The following is a 19,357-nucleotide window of genomic DNA, read 5'->3' as shown; positions in this document are numbered from 1 at the left end:
GTGTACTGTATTGTTTAGGGAATAACAACAAGAAAAAAAGTCTGTACATGTTCAATACAGAGACAACCATCCACACTTTAAAATTTTCAGCTGGGTGCGGTGGCTCATGCCTGTAATCCCAGCACTTTGGGAGGCCAAGGTGGGCAGATCACCTGAGGTCATGAGTTCAGCACCAGCCTGGTCAACATGGTGAAACCTCATCTCTACTAAAAATACAAAAATTAGCCAGGCGTGATGGCATGGGCCTGTAATCCCAGCCACTTGGGAAGTTGAGGCACAAGAATCGCTTGAACCCAGGAGGCAGAGGTTGCAGTGAGCCGATATCGCGCCACTGCACTCCAGCCTGGGTGACAGAGCGAGACTCCATATAAAAAAAAAAAATTTTTTTTCTACGAGTGTCATATATATGGTGTACACACATTTGTGTTTGTATATACATTATGTACGGATATGTGTACTATTGTGTGCGTATATACATATACAGACACAGACACATATATGTATGTTTGTGTATATATTACTGTTCATGGTTGAGTCTCTAATTAGATTTGCTTACAGACGTACAGGGGTCGTGGTGACTAGAATAAGTAAAAAATCTCCCCCTGCACAGTCCAGATACATGTCTGCAGTAACAATTCATACTCTGACACCCTGAAAGTCACAAATCAGAGAGCCTTCTTTTGCTTTCCACCTCAATGCCCAGACCTGTTAGGCAGGATACCAGGTGGGAAGGAAAAGTTATAGCTTGCTTATTAGATCTCAGAAACAAAGAAAAAAGGTAAGTACAGAACAAACCAAGTTGGAAAGGAATTAGTGGGGTATGTATTTAAACCTATGAAGAAAGGATTTTGCCCAAGGCACCAGAAGAAGGTTGAGGTCTTGAGGCACCAACAACCGTAAACACCTTCTCCTGAGCATGTGAATGGAAGCAAATGGAGGGCAAGGGAGGAAACCACATCATCAGAGGGAATTGAAACCCACCCACTATGCTTGAAATTTCATGTTTCAATTTCCTCTCTCATCAAATATTTTACTAGAGAAAGCCATCATAATTCTGATTTATTTATTTATTTATTTTTTTGATATGGAGTCTCACTCTGTCACCTAGGCTGGAGGGCAGTGGTACAATCTGGGCCCACTGCAACCTCTGCCTACCAGGTTCCAGCCATTCCTGTCTTAGCCTCCTAAGCAGCTGAGATTACAGGCATGCACCGCCATGCCTGGCTAATTTTTGTATTTTTGTAGAGATGGGGTTTCGTCATGTTGGCCAGGCTGGTCTTGAACTACTGACTTTGGGTGATCCATCCCCCTCGGCCTCCCCAAGTGCTGGGATTACAGGTGTGAGCCACCACTCATAATTCTGATTTTTCTTACTTCATTTAGGTAAGTCCCTAAACTTCTCTGGGACATTACATAGGGATGATGATGACAGTAAAATAATAGCTTAATCTCATTAGATTATTGTGAGGGTTACGTATGAAAATGCAGGCAAAGCATTTTAGGCACTATGGTGCATACTAAGTCTTCAATGAATGTTAGATGTTATCATTCATGTCTTTATTATTGATAGTAGTCCCACAGCAGAATCTACAAAAGTCACAAGAAGCTGGGCAGTGAAAAGGTCAAAAATGGAACGGACAGGGAAAGATAAGTCATCCCAGAACAAACAAGTGAGTTTATCTGGGTTTGGGTTACACTGTTCTACCCAGAGGAGATACTTGCAGCTGAGACTGCTAGAATAAAAAGTCACATTCACGGGCTGGGAATGTCCACTTTAGAAGTCATTTCCTGCTGTTGTCTTCAAAAGTGCTTTATGGCTTACATAGCTCCTGTAAGTATGTTTCTGGTGTGCTCACTGGTCCTAAACCAGCAGGTGGATATGCTTACCGATGGTTTACATGTGGAGAAATAGCCCTGCCCAATATTTCATGGTTAGTGCTGGAACTAGGACTCAAATTCAGGTTTCCTAGCTCCAGTTCTACACTTGCTCCAGTATATAATGTTGTCATTTGAAGGCGTTCAGAGCCAGCAGAGGTAGGACTCTGAACTCAGACGCTCAGAAAAAATTTCTGCATAGACGATTACTGTTCTCACTCATTCAGCTATCTGGCAGATAACTCAAAAAAGAAACGAACACTCGGCATGCCATTTTGGGCAGGTTGTCCCCATGGTGATGTATCTCTTAGGAGGATCTTCTCTGCATTTCTCCCAAATCTCACAGGAGCGATATTGGAACAGAAAGTGAAACTACATAAATCTCTAATATAACCAAAATAAGAATTCAAATACAGGTCTTTATGATACATAATATGGCTTGTTGCACATTCCTAATAGAATCACTTTACAGAATATATACTTCTCTTCCCCCCTTTCTCTTTGTTTAGCAACATCAAACAAAAGCTGCTTGGAAGTGGATACTAGGAATTGGTTTTAAGCATCCAAACTAATTTCCTCTCTCCTCATTCAATCCCTCAGAAAGAAGTGCAAGAGGAGTATACATTACATTTGCATCAGCATTCAGGATTTAAATTTGTCTTTCAACACTTCAACAGAATTGACTTAGGTAATAATTTACTCAACTGATTTCAGTGCAAGACTCTAAGATAAAAGCAAATTTTCTGAGAGTAAAACAAAACAAAACCAAACTTCAATGGATAGAAAATTGCTTTGAAATCCTAGTTATCTAGGCAACTTGCTATTATCCATTCATTATTAAAGAGAATAAAAAATTAGTCTGAGAAAAGACATACATTTAACACACACACTCCAGAGCACAGGGTTACCTGAGGCACTGCCGTTAACCTTTGTGGTATGAGCCATGCTGGCTTGAGCCCAATGACAGATCCAGAAAGGAGTGAGGAGTCATGCAAATTTTATGCATCAAGTTCTCAAAGGCATTCAACCTGAAACAATAAAGAGAGCCCCATCAAAATGGATCATTTAAAAATATGTACAACACTAAATCTTAGACTTCTGTTTACAAAGATGACTGCTAACAGAGAAAGCAAATCAGAATGGGGGAAGAAAGACTGTAGATCCAGGAGGTGACTGCACTGGACCTGGCAGTATGGAGATAACACCCATGGATGTACCAGTGGCTACATACTGAAAGGAGGTCTCTACACATAATACTCTATGGGAAACAAAATTGGTTCTCTAGGAATGTGACTATTTTAGGAAAGTGGTCACCAAATACAAATGACCTCCTAATGTGTAGCGCTCTACAAACTATTTTTGTTTTTTTAAGCATATCTTCCTTTCCAAATTCTGGTTCAAAAGGTTCATTTATTCACCTGCATTTCAAAGCAATTATTGCACCAAATGTTTACATTTTTAAAAAGATTAACTTTATGGAAATTCTTTTGAGATATCTGAAGTCTTTCTACCAATGCCTCTTTCTTACATGCAACCATCGTTCTAACGCACAAATCTGATCCAGTCAGTCCTCCTCCTCTTAAAATAAACAAACAAAAATTCATTATCTCCCACTGTGCTGTTGGATAAACTTCAAATTGTTAGAGGCATTCGAACCACAGTAACTCCATCTTGAATAGGGGCTAGATAAAATAAGGCTGAGACCTTTATTTTAAGTCTACATGCCCAGGAGGTTAGGCATTCTTAGTCACAGGATGAGATAGGTCAGCACAAAATACAGGTCACAAAGACCTTGCTGATAAACAGGTTGTGGTAAAGAAGCCGGCCAAAACCCACAAAAACCAAGATGGTGATGAAAGTGATCTCTGGTCATTCTCACTGCTCATTATACACTAATTAGCATGTATCAGCATGCTAAAAAGCACTCCCACCAGTACCAGGACAGTTTACAAATGCCATGGCAATGTCAGGAAGTTATCCTATATGGTCTAAAAAGGGGGGGACCCCTCAGTTCCAGGAACTGCCCACCCTTTCCTGCAAAACTCACGAATAATCCACCTCTTGTTTAGCATATAATCAAGAAGTAACTGTAAGTATAATTAGTTGAGCAGCACATGCTTCTGCTCTGCCTATGGAGTAGCCATGCTTTATTCCTTTACTTTCTTAATAAACTTGCTTTCACTTTACTCTATGGATTCACCTCTTATTCCTTCTTGTGAGAGATCCAAGATCTTGTAGTCTGGATGAGGACCCCTTTCCAGTAACAAAATGATAGAGCATGGCACATAGTTTTGAAACACTGGGGTCCACACTGGGCAATATATTCATTTTATATTGATATTTCTATTTAAAAGTTACCTGAGATTACCATAATAAGACTTATATTTCAATCACAAAATTTAAAACAAAAAAAGAAAAAAAAAATGAAAAAAACACTGTTTCCCCTTTGGTTTTTCCAAATACTATCTGAAAAATACTAGCAAACAGTAAACAATAGTATATATACAAATTCCATTTCCATGGTGCTGAAACTCTGACTCTAAACCCATGAAATCAGAAGAACTTGGGTGAAATAAATTCTAAGTTGAGAATTGAAGTGTCAATTCAGAAACCCACATGTCCTCCTAGCAACAGAATGCTAAAATAATATCTGTATACACTAATTCTAACACAGCCATTGAAATTGTAAGTTTTTAATAAGGTAAAATATTCAAAGCATGTTGGTTAAAAGAAAAACAAAACTGTATACTATCCTAAACCTAATTTTATTAAAAATACGTATGTGTATATGTACAAATTTAATATAAACGATGAGAAGTAAATGTACCAAAATGTTCACTGTGGTTGCCTCTGGGTGATGAAATCATGGATTTTAGCTCTTTTCTTATTTTTGTAATAATAATTATTAAAAATAAGTATTTAGGCCGGACGCGGTGGCTCTCACCTGTAATCCCAGCACTTTGGGAAGCCGACGCGGGCGGATCACCTGAGGTCAGAGTTTGAGACCAGCCTGGCCAACATAGCAAAACCTCTACTAAAAATACTCTACTAAAAAATACAAAAATTACGCAGGCTTGGTGGTGTACGCCTGTAATCCCATCTACTTGGGAGGCTGAGGCACCAGAACCACTTGAACCTGGAGGGGCAGAGGTTGTGGTGAGCCAACACTGCACCACTGCACCCCAGCCTGGGTGACAGAACGAGACTGTCTCCAAAAATAAAAATAAAATATAAATATTTAGACTCTTTCTGTCAACGTTGTTTTATTTGCTTTAAAATCCTCAGGGAAAAGAAAAGGTATTTTTTAAAATGCTATGCAAAAAAGGAAACTATCAGGCTACAATCATGAAGGTTATAAGGGGTCAGAAATATAAGTAAATAAAAAGGAAGGAAAAGGAAATGGCTGATTGCTTTGATCACACAGGGTGAGAATTTCTTGCCACTTAGCTAGTGAAATTTTCCTCATTGTTTAAATGGGTTTGCACCACAGTTCAAAGCTAACTACCGTGAAAGCAACTCAGGGTAAACTGAAAAGGAATCTTTTTTCTCTTTTTTTTTTTTTCTTTTTTAAACAGATTGCTTCTGACAAGCCTGCCCCCTGCATGGCTTTTCCAGCTACACTGACTAGCACTGTGTTCACCTGGAGAGAGGAGATTCTAAACCGTCCACTCCCTGCTGATCCTTAGTTTCTGGCTGGCGGCACACCAGGACAGGATGGCTCCAAGCTCCCTGATGAAGGGGTAATCACCTGACTTTCTCTTAGAAACAGAGGCACTGGTTCAGGTCTACAACATTGAACTTGGAGAGCAATAACCTTTGTGTGCACAGTCATTGGTGGCTGAATCAAAAGGCAGGCTTTAGGGATAGAGTAAATACTGTCTTTTAAGAATAGGAGTGAACGTCTATAAATTTCTGACAAATGCAGTTTTATCAAAAAAAAAAAAAAAAAAAGTGGAGACTGGGAAGACCAGAGAGGGAGGCGGTGGGGAAATGAAGGGGCAAAGGAAAGAAGCCCAGTTTCTGGAATTATTCAACTAAGCATGCTTTTAAAAGTTAATAACCACAAAACCCTAAACCAAACCCTGTTTACTGGCCCCCTCCTAGCCTTGTGTGTTTGCACTCTTGCTCCATAACGGCTTGTAAATACCACCATGTAAAACCTTGAAGGCAAACAGAAGACAAGAAGGGACAAGCTGCATGTGCTGGAGGTGAATGAAGTATGTGTCAAGGTATTTGGATGGAGAAGTGCCCAGAATCTTCCTAGTCAAGCTTAATAAACTTTGGCCCAAGGTCCTCTCCCGCTATTGAAACTCTTTCATCTGGCAGATCTTTTTCTCAGATCCAAATTGGTGCCTCCCACCCTTCCCCAAACTGAACAATAAAACCAAATTAAGTAGGAAACCTAAAATTAGGCACTACAAGCATATCACTCATAAAATAACAAGACACCGTTGGCTGGGCACAGTGGCTCACGCCTGTAATCCCAGTACTCTGGGAGGCCGAGGTGGGTGGATCTCCTGAGGCCAGGAGTTCGAGACCTGCCTGGTCAACATGGCAAAACCCCATCTCTACTACAACTACAAAAATTAGCTGCGTGTGATGGGGCACGCCTGTGATCCCAGCTACTTGGGAGGCTGAGGCACAAGAATCACCTGAACAGGGAGGCAGAGACTGCAGTGAGCCAAGATCATGCCACTGCATTCCAGCCTGCACAGCATAGTGAGACCCTGTCTCAAAAAAAAAAAAAAAAAAAAAAGACACTGTCACTGGGTGTGGATCCTGGCAGTGTCTGTGCAAAGAGAACGGCTGTATATTGTGCATTGATTTTTCTCAGTTATTGTTCATGCTGACAGGCGGCCTCAAATTGTGAGGGCTCATTCTTCTTAATGCTATGCAGATTCTTAAGCCGGTACATCGTATAAACCAGAAAAGGTTTGGCCACAGTCCATTCCTGTGTTACAGATCGATAAACTGCTTCTTTTCTCCCTAGAGAATGCAAACCAGTAAATCTTAAGTGGTACAATGGTGGCTTAGTTCTCCTAGCTAAGAAAAAAGCACTCCTGCGAAAGGATTTAGGAAAATACATCAACAGAGAAAATAAAGAATTTGTCTTCCTCTATATTTCGGGAGACTGAATGAAGGATGCTGATGCATGTTTTAGTAGATCACTAAGTAAGGTACAATGAATGACGGAAACATTGCATGAGCTGACCCCATAAATACTTTACACTAGCTAAAATGATACAAATATGAAAAACAGCACACTAGAACTTTGCTAAAAAGACACCAATGCAAACAAGTAGTTATAGAAAATTGAGATTTGATATATACTCTGCACTGCTAAACTATCAAATGCCACTATCTCAGCTAGAAACAAGATAATGCTGATGATAATATTGATGGTAATGTTGATGGCAGCTAATGTTAATAGACCTCTTACTACTATTATTGAAATATAAAATGTCACCTAAAGTGTATCATTAAGTACTACTGATAAAAAAGATGTCACTTAAATGACAAAATGCTAATCAAGAAATTACATTCATTAAAAGACACATCCTCAATTCAGAGGCGATATGAGAAAAATGTGTATCTTACAAGTGATGAAATTGTTACATTCAAGGGACTTTTAAACATACTTAACAGTTATTACCTTGTTTAAACTTCACAACAACCCTACAAAGTACTACCCCTTCTCTCCATTGTATACATAAGAAACAAGCACAGGGAGTTTTAGAACTTGCTCACATGACACAGCTAGTACGACAGCACTGACATTTAAAGCTGTGCAATTCAGACCTAGAGTTTTGTGATTATGTGATTTAGAGTAAGGGCACTATGGTTTCAACAAATGAGAACTTAGGGCATAAATGAGTGATGCATACACATAAGGTAGTCACCTTAGTTACGTATATGCTTACTGCAAGGAGGCTTTGCGCAAATCCTTTTTAGATAAGAAAGCTGCATTTCGGAATTTCACGTTTTTTTGTTTTTTTTCTCTTTTTTTCTTTTTTGAGATGGAATCTTGCTCTGTTGCCCAGGCTGGAGTGCAGTGGCGCAATCTCAGCTCACTGTAATCTCCGCCTCCCAGGTTCAGGCGATTCTCCTACCTCAGCCTCCCAAGCAGCTGGGATTACAGGTGTGCGCCATCATGCCCAGCTAATTTTTGCATTTTTAGTAGAGATGGGGTTTCACCATGTTGGCCAGGCTGGTATAATATGTTTTTAGAGCAATTGTATTTGCAACCTTGTTCCTTGGAGTAACACATTTAAGAGCCTGAAGTACTTATATGACACACAGGAAATGTTTCTCAGCACTTAACCAGTACACTCTTTTCTCTTTTTTTTTTTTTTTTGAGACGGAGTCTCGCTCTGTCACCCAGGCTGGAGTGCAGTGGCACCATCTCGGCTCACTGCAAGTTCCGCCTCCCGGGTTCACGCCATTCTCCTGCCTCAGCCTCCCCAGTAGCTGGGACTTCAGGCGCATGCCACCATGTCCAGATAATTTTTTGTATTTTTAGTAGAGATGGGGTTTCACTGTGTTAGCCAGGATGGTCTCGATCTCCTGACCTCGTGATCTGCACGCCTTGGGCCTCCCAAAGTGCTGGGATTACAGGCGTGAGCCCCTGCATCTGGCCCCAGTACACTCTTTTCTAGACTGCACAGTATTAGCAGAGCAGGCTTGACTATCATCCTTGTTCTTCACATGAATGTCAACTGTTTCAAAATATCAAATACTTTCTCAACTGAAAAACGAAAAACAAAAAATCCACCAGGTGGAAGGTTCTAAATGCAATGGTAGGAGTTTCCAAAATGTATAAAAACTAGGGCAAGATATTGGAATCAGAATCTTGCCACTCAAAATAAGAATTATACTTAAAAAATGTAGATGAAAGCTGGCTTCACTTCTCCCCACAGAATAACCAGAATAAATATACATCATTGAGATTATCACCAGCAATCTCCCAGAACTCATGAAAGAGAATGGGTCAGTTCCTGGGGCCACTGAGAAGTAAAAAAAAAAAAAAAACTCGAGGAAACAGTAAGAGAATCAGATTTTCATATCTGTGACACCCTTCTGCTTGGTATCAAGCACATGTAATACTCCCCCCAACTCAGATTCTACACTAGAAAAAGTGAGATTAAGGTGGACACATAACTTGCCTACCATCTTGGCTTTTTTGGCAGGAGACCTATTCATGCCTCAACCCATGAGAAGCATCAGGGGTGCCTGAAGGGAGACACCACCCTGTGGACAGCCACACACAAAGGGAGGAGGTGGGATTACCATCTCCAGCCCTGGAAGCTCCGCTCTCAACCAAAGGAGATGCCAAATCAGCGTGGCTGTTCAGCAGCACTATGCCTTAGGAGGTCTCTTGGGCATGAACTCCTAGCCAGCCTTTCCATACCACAGGGATAGCTCCTTTGGAACCTCCCCCATTTGAGCCAGGCAATCCTCTGATCCTTTGCTAGAAGAACAGAGGCAAATCTGGGTTTTAAGTACCACTTAGTGCGGAAAAAGAGGCAGTGACCTAGCAGAAAAAATGTGTAAGAAATTCAACAGATAAATTACAAATAATCTCTAAGCAAATGTAACCAGTAAAAACCAAAACAGACTAGACAGAGAATACTGGAATAATAATAAATCCTTTAATGCAAAGACACAGACATATATCTACAAGAACATGGAACCATGACCTCCCCAAATGTATAAAGCAAGGAACCAGTGACTGACCCTAATGAGATGGTGATTCATGAGCTCTCTGACCAAGAATTCAAAAATAGCAGTTTTATGGAAACTCAGGTATCTCCAAGATAACAAAGAAAAGCAATTCAGAAACTTATCAGAGGAATTTAACAGAGATTGAAGTGATAAAAAAAATCAAATGAATCTTGAAACTGAAAAATATATTTGCTAACTGAAAAATTCATTGGAGGCTCTCAACAGCAGAATGCATCAAGCAGAGTAAAGAATTAGCGAGCCCAAAGACAGGCTCTTTGAAATTACATAGAGGAGAAAAAGTAAAACGAATGGAAAGATACTATAGAAAGATTGCCTACAAGATATAGAAAATTACCTTAAAAGACCAAATCTAAGAATTATTGGTATTCAAGAGAAAGTTGAGCAAGAGTGACTGGTAGAAAAAAGCTTACTCATACGAGAAAAATATCCAGGTAGAGGAAGGTCAGAAAACACCAAACAGATATGACCCAAATAAAACTACCCCCAACACATATAATAATCAAACTCTCAAAGGTCAAGGACAAAAAGAGGATACTAAAAGCAGCAAGAAAAAAGAAGGAAATAACATACAAAGAAACTCCACTTCATTTGGCAACAGAATTCTCAATGGAAACCATACTAAGTCAGGAGGAAGTGGAATGATATTTTCAAAATGCTGAAAGAAAAACCCCCCAAAACCCTGCTATCCTCAAATACTTTATCCAGCAAACAGCAGAAATAGCCTTCAAGTATGAAGGAGACAGAGCCTTTTTCTGACAAACAAAAGCTAAGAGAATTTACCATCACTAGATCTGTCTTACAAGAAATGTTAAAGAGGGTTCTTCAATCTGAAACGAAAAAACATTAATGTGCAAAAAGAAAACATTTGAAGGTATAAAACCTACAGGTAACATCAAGTATAGAAACCCCCAGAATATTCAAATACTATAATTGTCATGTGCAGTCCACCCATAAGTAGCCCATAAGTCTAGCACGACACCTAGAATACAATCTATCAAAAACCATAACAGCGACAGCAAACTGTTAAGAGACAGGCAATATAAAAATATGTAAATTGAGACCAACAAAAGTCAAAATGTCAGGAGATGGAATTAAAGATGGAGGGTTGTTTTAAAGTTTTTTATTTATTCTTTTTTTGTGATCTAAGGGATCTCCAACCCCTGAGCCATGGACCAGTACTGGTCCGTGGCATGCTGGGAACCAGGTCACACAGCAGGAGGTGAGCACAGGCCAGCAAGCATTACTGCCTGAGCTCCGCCTCCTGTCAGATCAGCAGCAGCATAGATTCTCATAAGAGTGCAAACCCTATTGTGAACTGCAAGTGTGAAGGATCTAGGTTGAGCATTCCTTATGAGCATCTAATGCCTGATGATCTGAGATAGAACAGTTTCATCCCAAAACCATCCCCACTGCTCTATGGAAAAATTGTCTTCCATGAAACTGGTCCCTGGTGCCAAAACAGATTGGGGACTGCTTATCTAAGATAAGCTGTCATCTCTTTAAAATAACTTGTTATATCTATAAGATGTTTTCTATAAGCCTCATGGTAACCACAATGTAAAAACCTATAATAAACACACTAAAAGATAAACAACAAATTAAAACATAGTACCAGAAAAAGTCACTTAACCATAAAGGATGACAGGAAGAAAGGAGGACAAGAGTTACAAAACAACCAGAATACAAGAAACAAAATGGTAATTCTCCATTCAGAAATTTATCAGAGAAATTTAACAAAGAGGCATTATTCAAAAAAATCAAACAGAAATCTTAGAACTAATACATTTGATGGACTGAAATTCAGCTCCCAAGTATATAAAGCAAACATTAATAGATACAAAGAGAGACTGTAATACAGTAATAGTGGAGGATGTCAAATACCCCACTTTCATCAACGAACATAACATCTAGACAAAAAATTAACAAAGAAACCACTGTATCAAACTACACATCAGACCAAATAGGTCTAACTGGTATTTATAAAACACTTCACTCAACTGTTCAAATACATGTTTGTTTCATCAGTACATGGAACATTCCCAATAATAAACCATATTTTAGGCCACAAAACAAATTTCAACAAATTTTAAAAAGTAGAAATTATATCAAGTATCTTTTCTGACCACAATGGAATAAAACTCGGTATCAATAAAAAGAGGAATTTTGGGCCGGGTGTAGTGGTTCATGCCTGTAATCCCAGCACTTTGGGAGGCTGAGGTGGGCGGGTCATCTGATGTCAGGAGTTCGGGACCAGCCTGGCCAACATGGCAAAACCCTGTCTTATTAAAAATACAAAAATTAGCTGGGTATGGTGGTGTACGCCTGTAATCCCAGCTACTTGGGAGGATGAGGCAGGAGAACCACTTGAACCCAGGAGGTGGAGGTTGCAGACTGCGCCACTGCACTCCAGCCTAGATAACAGAACAAGACTCCACCTCAAAAAACAAAAACAAAAACCTTTGGAAATTATACAAAAACATGGAAATTAAACAACATGCTCTTGAACAAACAATGAGTTGATGAAGAAATAAGAACATTTAAAAATTTCTCAAAACAAATACAAATGGAAACACAACATACCAAAATCTGTGGGATACAGTAAACACAGTACTAACAGGGAGGGTTATAGCAATAAACATCTACGTCAAAAAAGTTGAAAGACTTCCAAAAGACAACCTAAGAATGCAGCATCTCAAGGAACTAGAAAAGCAAGACCAAGCCAAACCCAAATTTACTAGAAGAAAGGAAATAAGGATCCCCAAATTTACTAGAAGAAAGGAAATAAGGATCAGAGCAAAAATAAATGAAATTGAGATTAAAATATTACAGAAGATCAACAAAACAGAAGTTTAGTTAAAAAAAAAAAAAGACAAACCTTTAGCTAGACTAAAAAGAGAGGACACGAATAAATAAAATGAGAAATAAAAGATACAAAACAACAGAGACCATAGAAGTATAAAGAATCATTAGAGACAACTGCCAACAAATTGAAAAATCTAGAATAAAAAGATACATTCCTGGACATATACAACCAAAATTGAACCATGATGAAAGAGAAAACCTCAACAAACCAATAGCAAGTAATAAGATCAAAGCTATAATTTAAAAGTCTCCTATCAAAGAAAAGTCCAGGATCTGATGAATTCTACTAAACATTTCAAGAAGAACTATAATAATTCTACTCAAACTCTTCAAAAAAAAAAAAATGAAGAGGAGGGAATGCTCAAACTCATCCTGCAAGGCCGGCATTACCCTGATATCAAAACCAGATAAGGCCACAATAAAAAAAAAAAAAAAAAGACGATGATAGGCTAATTTCACTGATGAACACAGACAGAAATCCCCTCAACAAAACACTAACAAACTGAATTCAACAACATATTAAAAAGATCATTCAACATTATCAAGTGGGATTCATCCCAGGGATGCAAAGATGGTTCAGCATATGCAAATCAATAAATGTTATACACATTAACAGAACCAAGAACAAAAACCATATGATCATTTCAGTAAGTGCTGAAAAGTATTCAATTAAATTCAATATCCCTTTATTTTAAAAACCTTCAACAAACCGGGTACAGAGGAAACATACCTCAAAATAATAAAGGCCATTTATGACAAATTCACAGCTGACATCATACCAAACAGGGAAAACCTAAAAGCCTTTCCACTAAGATCTGGAACAAGACAAGGGTGTGCACTTTCACTACCTTTATTCAACATAAAGTGGAAGTCCTGGCCAGACAATTAGTCAAGAAAAATAAATAAAGGGTGTTCATATTGGAAAGAAAGAAGTCAAATTAGCTTTCAATGTAGATGACAGGATCTTCTATTTTTAAAAATCAAAAAACTACTAGAAGTAATAAGTGAATTCAGTAAAGTTTCAGGATACAAAACCAACATACAAAATTCAGTAGCATTTATATATACCAACAGTGAACAATCTGGAAAAGAAAGAAAGCAATCTAATTTATTATATCTACACAGAATGTAAAATACCCAGGAATCTTTTTTTTTTTGGAGACGGGTTTTGCTCTGTCACCCAGGCTGCAGTGCAGCAGCGTGATCACAGCTCACTGCAGTCTTGATCTCTTGGTCTCAAGCAATCCTCCAACTTCAGCCTCCCAAGTAGCTGCAAACACGGACACGTGCCACCATGTCTTGCTAATATTTTGATTTTTTTTGTAGAGATGACATCACACTATGCTGCCCAGGCTGGTCTCAAACTCCTGGGTTCAAGCAATTCTCCTGCTTTGGCCTCTCAAAGTGTTGGGATTGCAGGTATCAGCCACTGTGCCTGGCCCCTAAGAATCAATTTAACCAAAGTTGTGAAAGATCTTTACAAGGAACACTATAAAATACTGATTAAATAGATGACACAAAAAATGGAAAAGATATTATTCCATGCTCATGGATTGAAAGAATACTGTTAAAATGACAGTCCTACCCAAAGCAATTTACTGATTCAATGCAATCCCTATCAAAATACCAATGATACTCCCCATAGAAATGGAGCAGACAATCCTAAATTTTATACGGAACCCCAAATAACCAAAGCAATCTTGCGCAAAAAGAGCAAAGCTGGAGGTCTCACACTACTTGACTTAAAAATATACTACAAGGCTATAGTAGCCAGATCAGCATGGTACTGGCATAAAAAACATACACAAACACCAACTGAACAGAATAGTGAACTCAGATATAAATCCATGCCATTTGCAGCCAACTGATTTTTGACAGAGGTGCCAACAATATGCAACAGAGAAAGGACAGTCTCTTCAATAAATGGCATTGGGAAAACTGGACAACTATACGTAGAAGAATGAAACTAGACCTCTATCTCTCACCATGTACAAAAATCAAATACAAATGGACTTAGACTTAAATCTAACACCTGAAATTATAAAACTACTAAAAGAAAACATTGGGGAAATGCTCCAGGACATTGGTCGGGGCAAAAATTTTTTGTTTAAGTTCTCAAAAGCACAGGCAACAAAAGCAAAAATGGACAAATCAAGCTGAAAAGCTTCTGCACAGCAAAGGAAACAATCGACAAGCTGAAGAAACAACCCATAGAATGAGAGAAAGTATTTGCAAACTATCCATCTGACAAGAGATAAACAACCAGAATATATAAGGAGCTCAAACAACTCAACAGCAAAAAGTCATTAATCTGATTTTTAAAAGGTCAAAAGGCCTGAACAGATATTTCTCAACAAATGACCAATGGGTATAGGAAGTGCTCAACATCAGTAATTATCCAGAAAATGCAAATCAAAACCACAATGAGATATAATCTCACCCCAATTAGAATAGCTTTTATCAAAAAAGACAGGGACTAACATGCTGGTGAGGATGTAGAGAAAGAAAAATCCTCACATGTTGTTGGTGGGAATGTAAATTACGACAGTCACTGTAGAAAACAGTTCAGAGGTTCCTCAAAAATCTAAAAGTAGAATACCATATGATCCAGCAATTCCACTGCTGAGTATATATCTAAAAGAAAGAAAACCAACATATTGAAGAGAGATCTATACTTGCATGTTTATTGCAGCACTATTCATAATAGCCAAAATATGGAATCAATCTAAGTGTCCCTCAATGGATGAACAAAGAAAATGTGGAGGCCAAGGCAGGTGGATTGCTTGAGTCCAGGAGTTTGAGACCAGCCTGGACAACACAGCAGGACCCCATCTCTACAAAATAATAATAAATATTTAAAAAGAAAATATGGTAAAAATACACAATAGAATATTATACAGCCATAAAAAGAATGAAATCCTGTCATTTGGAGCAACATGGATGAAACTGGAGGTCATTATGTTCAGCGAAATAAGCAAAGCACAGAAAGACAATTATCGCATGTTCTCACTCATATGTGGGAGCTAAAAAAGTGAATCTCATGAAGACAGCGAGTAGACTGGTGGTTACCAGAGGCCGGGAAGGGTAGAGGGAATGGGGGATGAAGTTGATTAATGGGTACAAATACACTTAGAAGAAATAAGACTTTGTGTTCGATAGATCAGTAGGATAATTACAGTTAACATTAATCAAGTGTATTATTAATACACTCAAAATAGCTTGAAGAGAATAATTCAAATGTTCCTAGCATAAACAACAGATAAAAATTTAAGGTGACTGATATCCCAATTACCCTGATTTGATTGTATGAATGTATGAAATTATCACATGGACCCCCAAAATACGTACAATATATATCAATTTTAAAAATGAAAAATATGAAAGGAGAAACCACCATTTTGATATGAAAGTTGTAGAATCTTTTTATAATACATCACAGTATTTTTGTTCATTTAACAATAAAATTTAAAAGGCAATATAATTAACTTTACCTAAAATCTGGAAAAGACAGAATATACAAAAATTATTCAATCTTGCAACCCTAACAATTGTTATCACTGGAAGCTATTTTCAATATTTTATATACTTGTATGAATATTTTAATTAATTACCATAATACATTTTAAAGATCTACAATATCCTAGAATTTGTACCAGGCACTCTTTAGTTTCTATGTTGGAGGCATAACATAGACTAAGGCATTGTACCTTCCCTAGAAGTTCATACACTAGGGCTGGAGGCAAATATTATAGAAACAATTAGAAGAGTAGTGTATACACAGTTCAATTTCAGTCCATAGAAAGGTGGTCTTGTTTTGTCTGACAAGGGTGCATGTGGCCAAAAAAATTATTCATAATAAGAGATCACTCGGCCCAAGTCTTAAAGCATGAGCGAGTGCTTTTCAGGTCAAGAAAGGTGGAAGGGCGTTCTAGGCAGAAGGGATGGCACATGCAAAGGCGGAAGATGAGAAGAAGTGCATGGCAAGTAGCAGCTGGGGCCAGAGCATGGTCTCCTTATGAGGACTTAGTCGTAAATGAAGCAAACTGCCCGAGACAAAGGTGACCTAAGGAGACTGGGTAATAAAGAGGAACCTTAAGGAACTAGATTCTACAAGAACCAAACTGAAAACCGCACATACACAAATACAAATATTTTACCCTAACAAAAAATGCAGAGCTCATTTGACTTCTTCAAGTAAGTTATTTTTCGTATGGGCAACCAAAAATCTGTCTTATTATACATCAAGTATGATTACTCACATATTCCTGTAGACTACACAAAAATAGTCAATAATTAAAGTAACAAAAGTATGCTGGAGTAGAAACTCTCGCCACAGTTTATTGTCTGATTATCTTCTGGTGATTTCCAATACTGGCTCCTACCATAGGAAGAGTAGGGGTAATATTAACCAGCTCTTAGACATTTTGCAACCAAATTACCCAACATGACCCAATCCCATTTGGCTTCTTGGAACATAGTAGATAATTTTCTTGGTATGAGTGGGTTAGAGGTGAAAAGAAATCTCAATTACGGATCAAGATCTAAATTATAATCTGTGTTAGTCAGTTTCTATTGCTACAAAGCAATACCTGAGACTGGGTAATTTATAAAGAAATGAGGTTTATTTTGGCTCATGGTTCTGCAAGATGTACGGGAAGTGCAGTGCCAGCATCTGCTTCTGGTGAGGGCCTCGAGAAACTTAGAGAAGGAAAGGGAGAGCTGGCATATTACATGGTGAGGTGTGGAGCAAGAGAGAGAAAGGAAAAGTGCCAGGCTTTTTTTAAACAGCCAGCTCTCTCATGAAGTCAGGGGAAAAAGCTCATTCCTATATAGGAAGGCACCAAGCCATTCATGAGGGATCTGCCCCCGTGATCCAGACATCTCCCACCAGGCCCCACCTCCAACAATTGGGATCACGTTTTAACACGAGATTTGGAGGGGACACAGATCCAAACCAGATTAGAATCTTACTTGGATACTGGCTTTCATTTCTAATGTAGGAAAAAGGTTGAGATTTGCCTATTAGGGAAATTTTATGCTGTGTTTGTCCAAACAATTATACTTGCAACTTTATTCTTTGGGGTAATATAGGTAAGAAGCTGGTGGAGGTATTTTTATCACAGGCACAGAAACAAATAAAAATGTAGACAATAAAGAGAAAACATGGAAAAAACAACAGTAAATAAATTCATTTATTCATTCAACAAATGAGTGCCCTTTGTGTGCCAGGCACTGTTTTTGGCACTGAAGATATAGCAATGACCACATTAGATACCTACCTACCCTCTCCCCCAAAAGTAATCTAACTAGAGAACTGTGCTTTGAGCCCAAAGAAAATTAAATTTAGGTTCATACTGTGCGTAACAGATTAGCTGTACTAAAAGCTAATTTCTGACTCATCTTTTCTGCCTTAGGTATTAGTCCATTCTCACAATGCTAATAAAGACATACCAGAGACTGGCTAATTTATAAAGGGAATGGGTTTAACTGACTCACAGTTCAGCATGGCTGGGGAGGCCTCAGGAAACTTGCAATCATGGCAGAAGGGGAAGCAAACGCATCCTTCACATCGCAGCGGCAAGGAGAAGTGCCAAGCAAAAGCGGGGAAAGCCCCTTATAAAACCATTAGATCTCGTGTAAACTCACCATCACAAGAATAGAATCAGGGTAACTGCCCCCATGATTCAATTACCTCCTAACAAGTCCCTCCCACGACACATGAGATTATGGGAACTACAATTCAAGATGAGATTCGGGTGGGGATACAGCCAAACCATACCACCTTATTTGAAGAGTTCCCATGATAGCATCTGCCTCCTTGTGTCCCAAAGTGGGCATGAGTGTGTTCAGCCTTTCTAGAAACCGTCACTGTTCATCCATTCTACATCATGAAAGTACACATCAGTATCTTTCCAAGAGCGTACACAAGGGCTGCACTGCCAACGAACAGGTTAAAACCATCTCGGAGCTACAAATGCTTTCAGAATCCCGTGCTGGCTCTGCTCCAGCTGGGTCTCTGAGACCCACACAGCTTCCTGAACATTTAAAGAAAACTGACACTTATCAGTGAAGGTTTATCAGATCATGAAAACCTAGGCTGAAAATCAGCTGTTCTGCTACAAAAAAAAGCAGCAATAGATAGTCTAAAGAAAAGCGTCTGAATGAAAATCAGAATGATTAAACTTTCTTCTTTTTCAGTTAACCACCTTTATGTTTCTTCCCAAGTTGGGAGGAAAATAATTTTATGACTCAGTATAGGTACAATAAAACAGTATTCATTTGTTTGTAATCGATCTAGGGAAAACAGACCCTAGCAGAAACCTAAACCTTGACTTTATAAACATGACTGTATTAGTGGAGTCTTGCTCTTACTGAGCAAACATTCCTACTGCTGGTAGTTTCAACTAAAGTATCAGTGCTTTTACCTATTTAAGCATTAAGGAACAATGTAGTGGCCACAGATATAAGAGTTAGTTCAGCGTGATTTGAAAGGCTTTCTGTTCATTTCTTATTTATTTTAAATGTACAATTCTCATTTATTTTCTGCTTTACAAAAATTTTTCCTTTAATTCCACTGAGATTGGATTCTTATCTGACCTTCTCTGATCAACTCTTAAATTGATGAATACTGTTAACAAGCTCAAGTGTGCCTGGGACTGTCACTAAGCAAAAGGGCAACATGTAACACATCCTCAGATTCATTTTTTTCTGAAAACAAGTTTTATTTAAATAAGGGTTTAGGCCCAGCGTGGTGGCTCATGCCTGTAATCCTAGGAATTTGGGAGGCCAAGGTGGGTGGATCACCTGAGGTCAGGAGTTTGAGACCAGCCTGGCCAACATGGCGAAACACCATCTCTACTAAAAATACAAAAATTAG

At 38.6% G+C, this 19,357-nt stretch overlaps 1 protein-coding gene across 2 annotated transcripts in view; it reads right to left on the bottom strand.

The window, feature by feature from the left end:
- Positions 1-19,357, bottom strand: part of KANK1 (KN motif and ankyrin repeat domains 1) — a 232,950-nt gene that overhangs the window by 65,973 nt on the left and 147,620 nt on the right. For both annotated transcript variants that reach the window (XM_011956467.1, XM_011956466.1), the window contains one exon: positions 2,784-2,903. In XM_011956467.1, the coding sequence (XP_011811857.1) occupies positions 2,784-2,820 (37 nt within the window). In that variant the 5' untranslated portion in view covers positions 2,821-2,903. The remainder of the gene's footprint in view (positions 1-2,783; positions 2,904-19,357) is intronic.

Source organism: Colobus angolensis, unplaced genomic scaffold, assembly GCF_000951035.1.
Source record: "Colobus angolensis palliatus isolate OR3802 unplaced genomic scaffold, Cang.pa_1.0 Scaffold419, whole genome shotgun sequence".
In the NCBI taxonomy this organism is placed as follows: Eukaryota; Metazoa; Chordata; class Mammalia; order Primates; family Cercopithecidae; genus Colobus; species Colobus angolensis.
The sequence above is the reverse complement of the archived record's forward strand: the minus strand, read 5'-3'. Positions and strand labels throughout refer to the sequence as shown.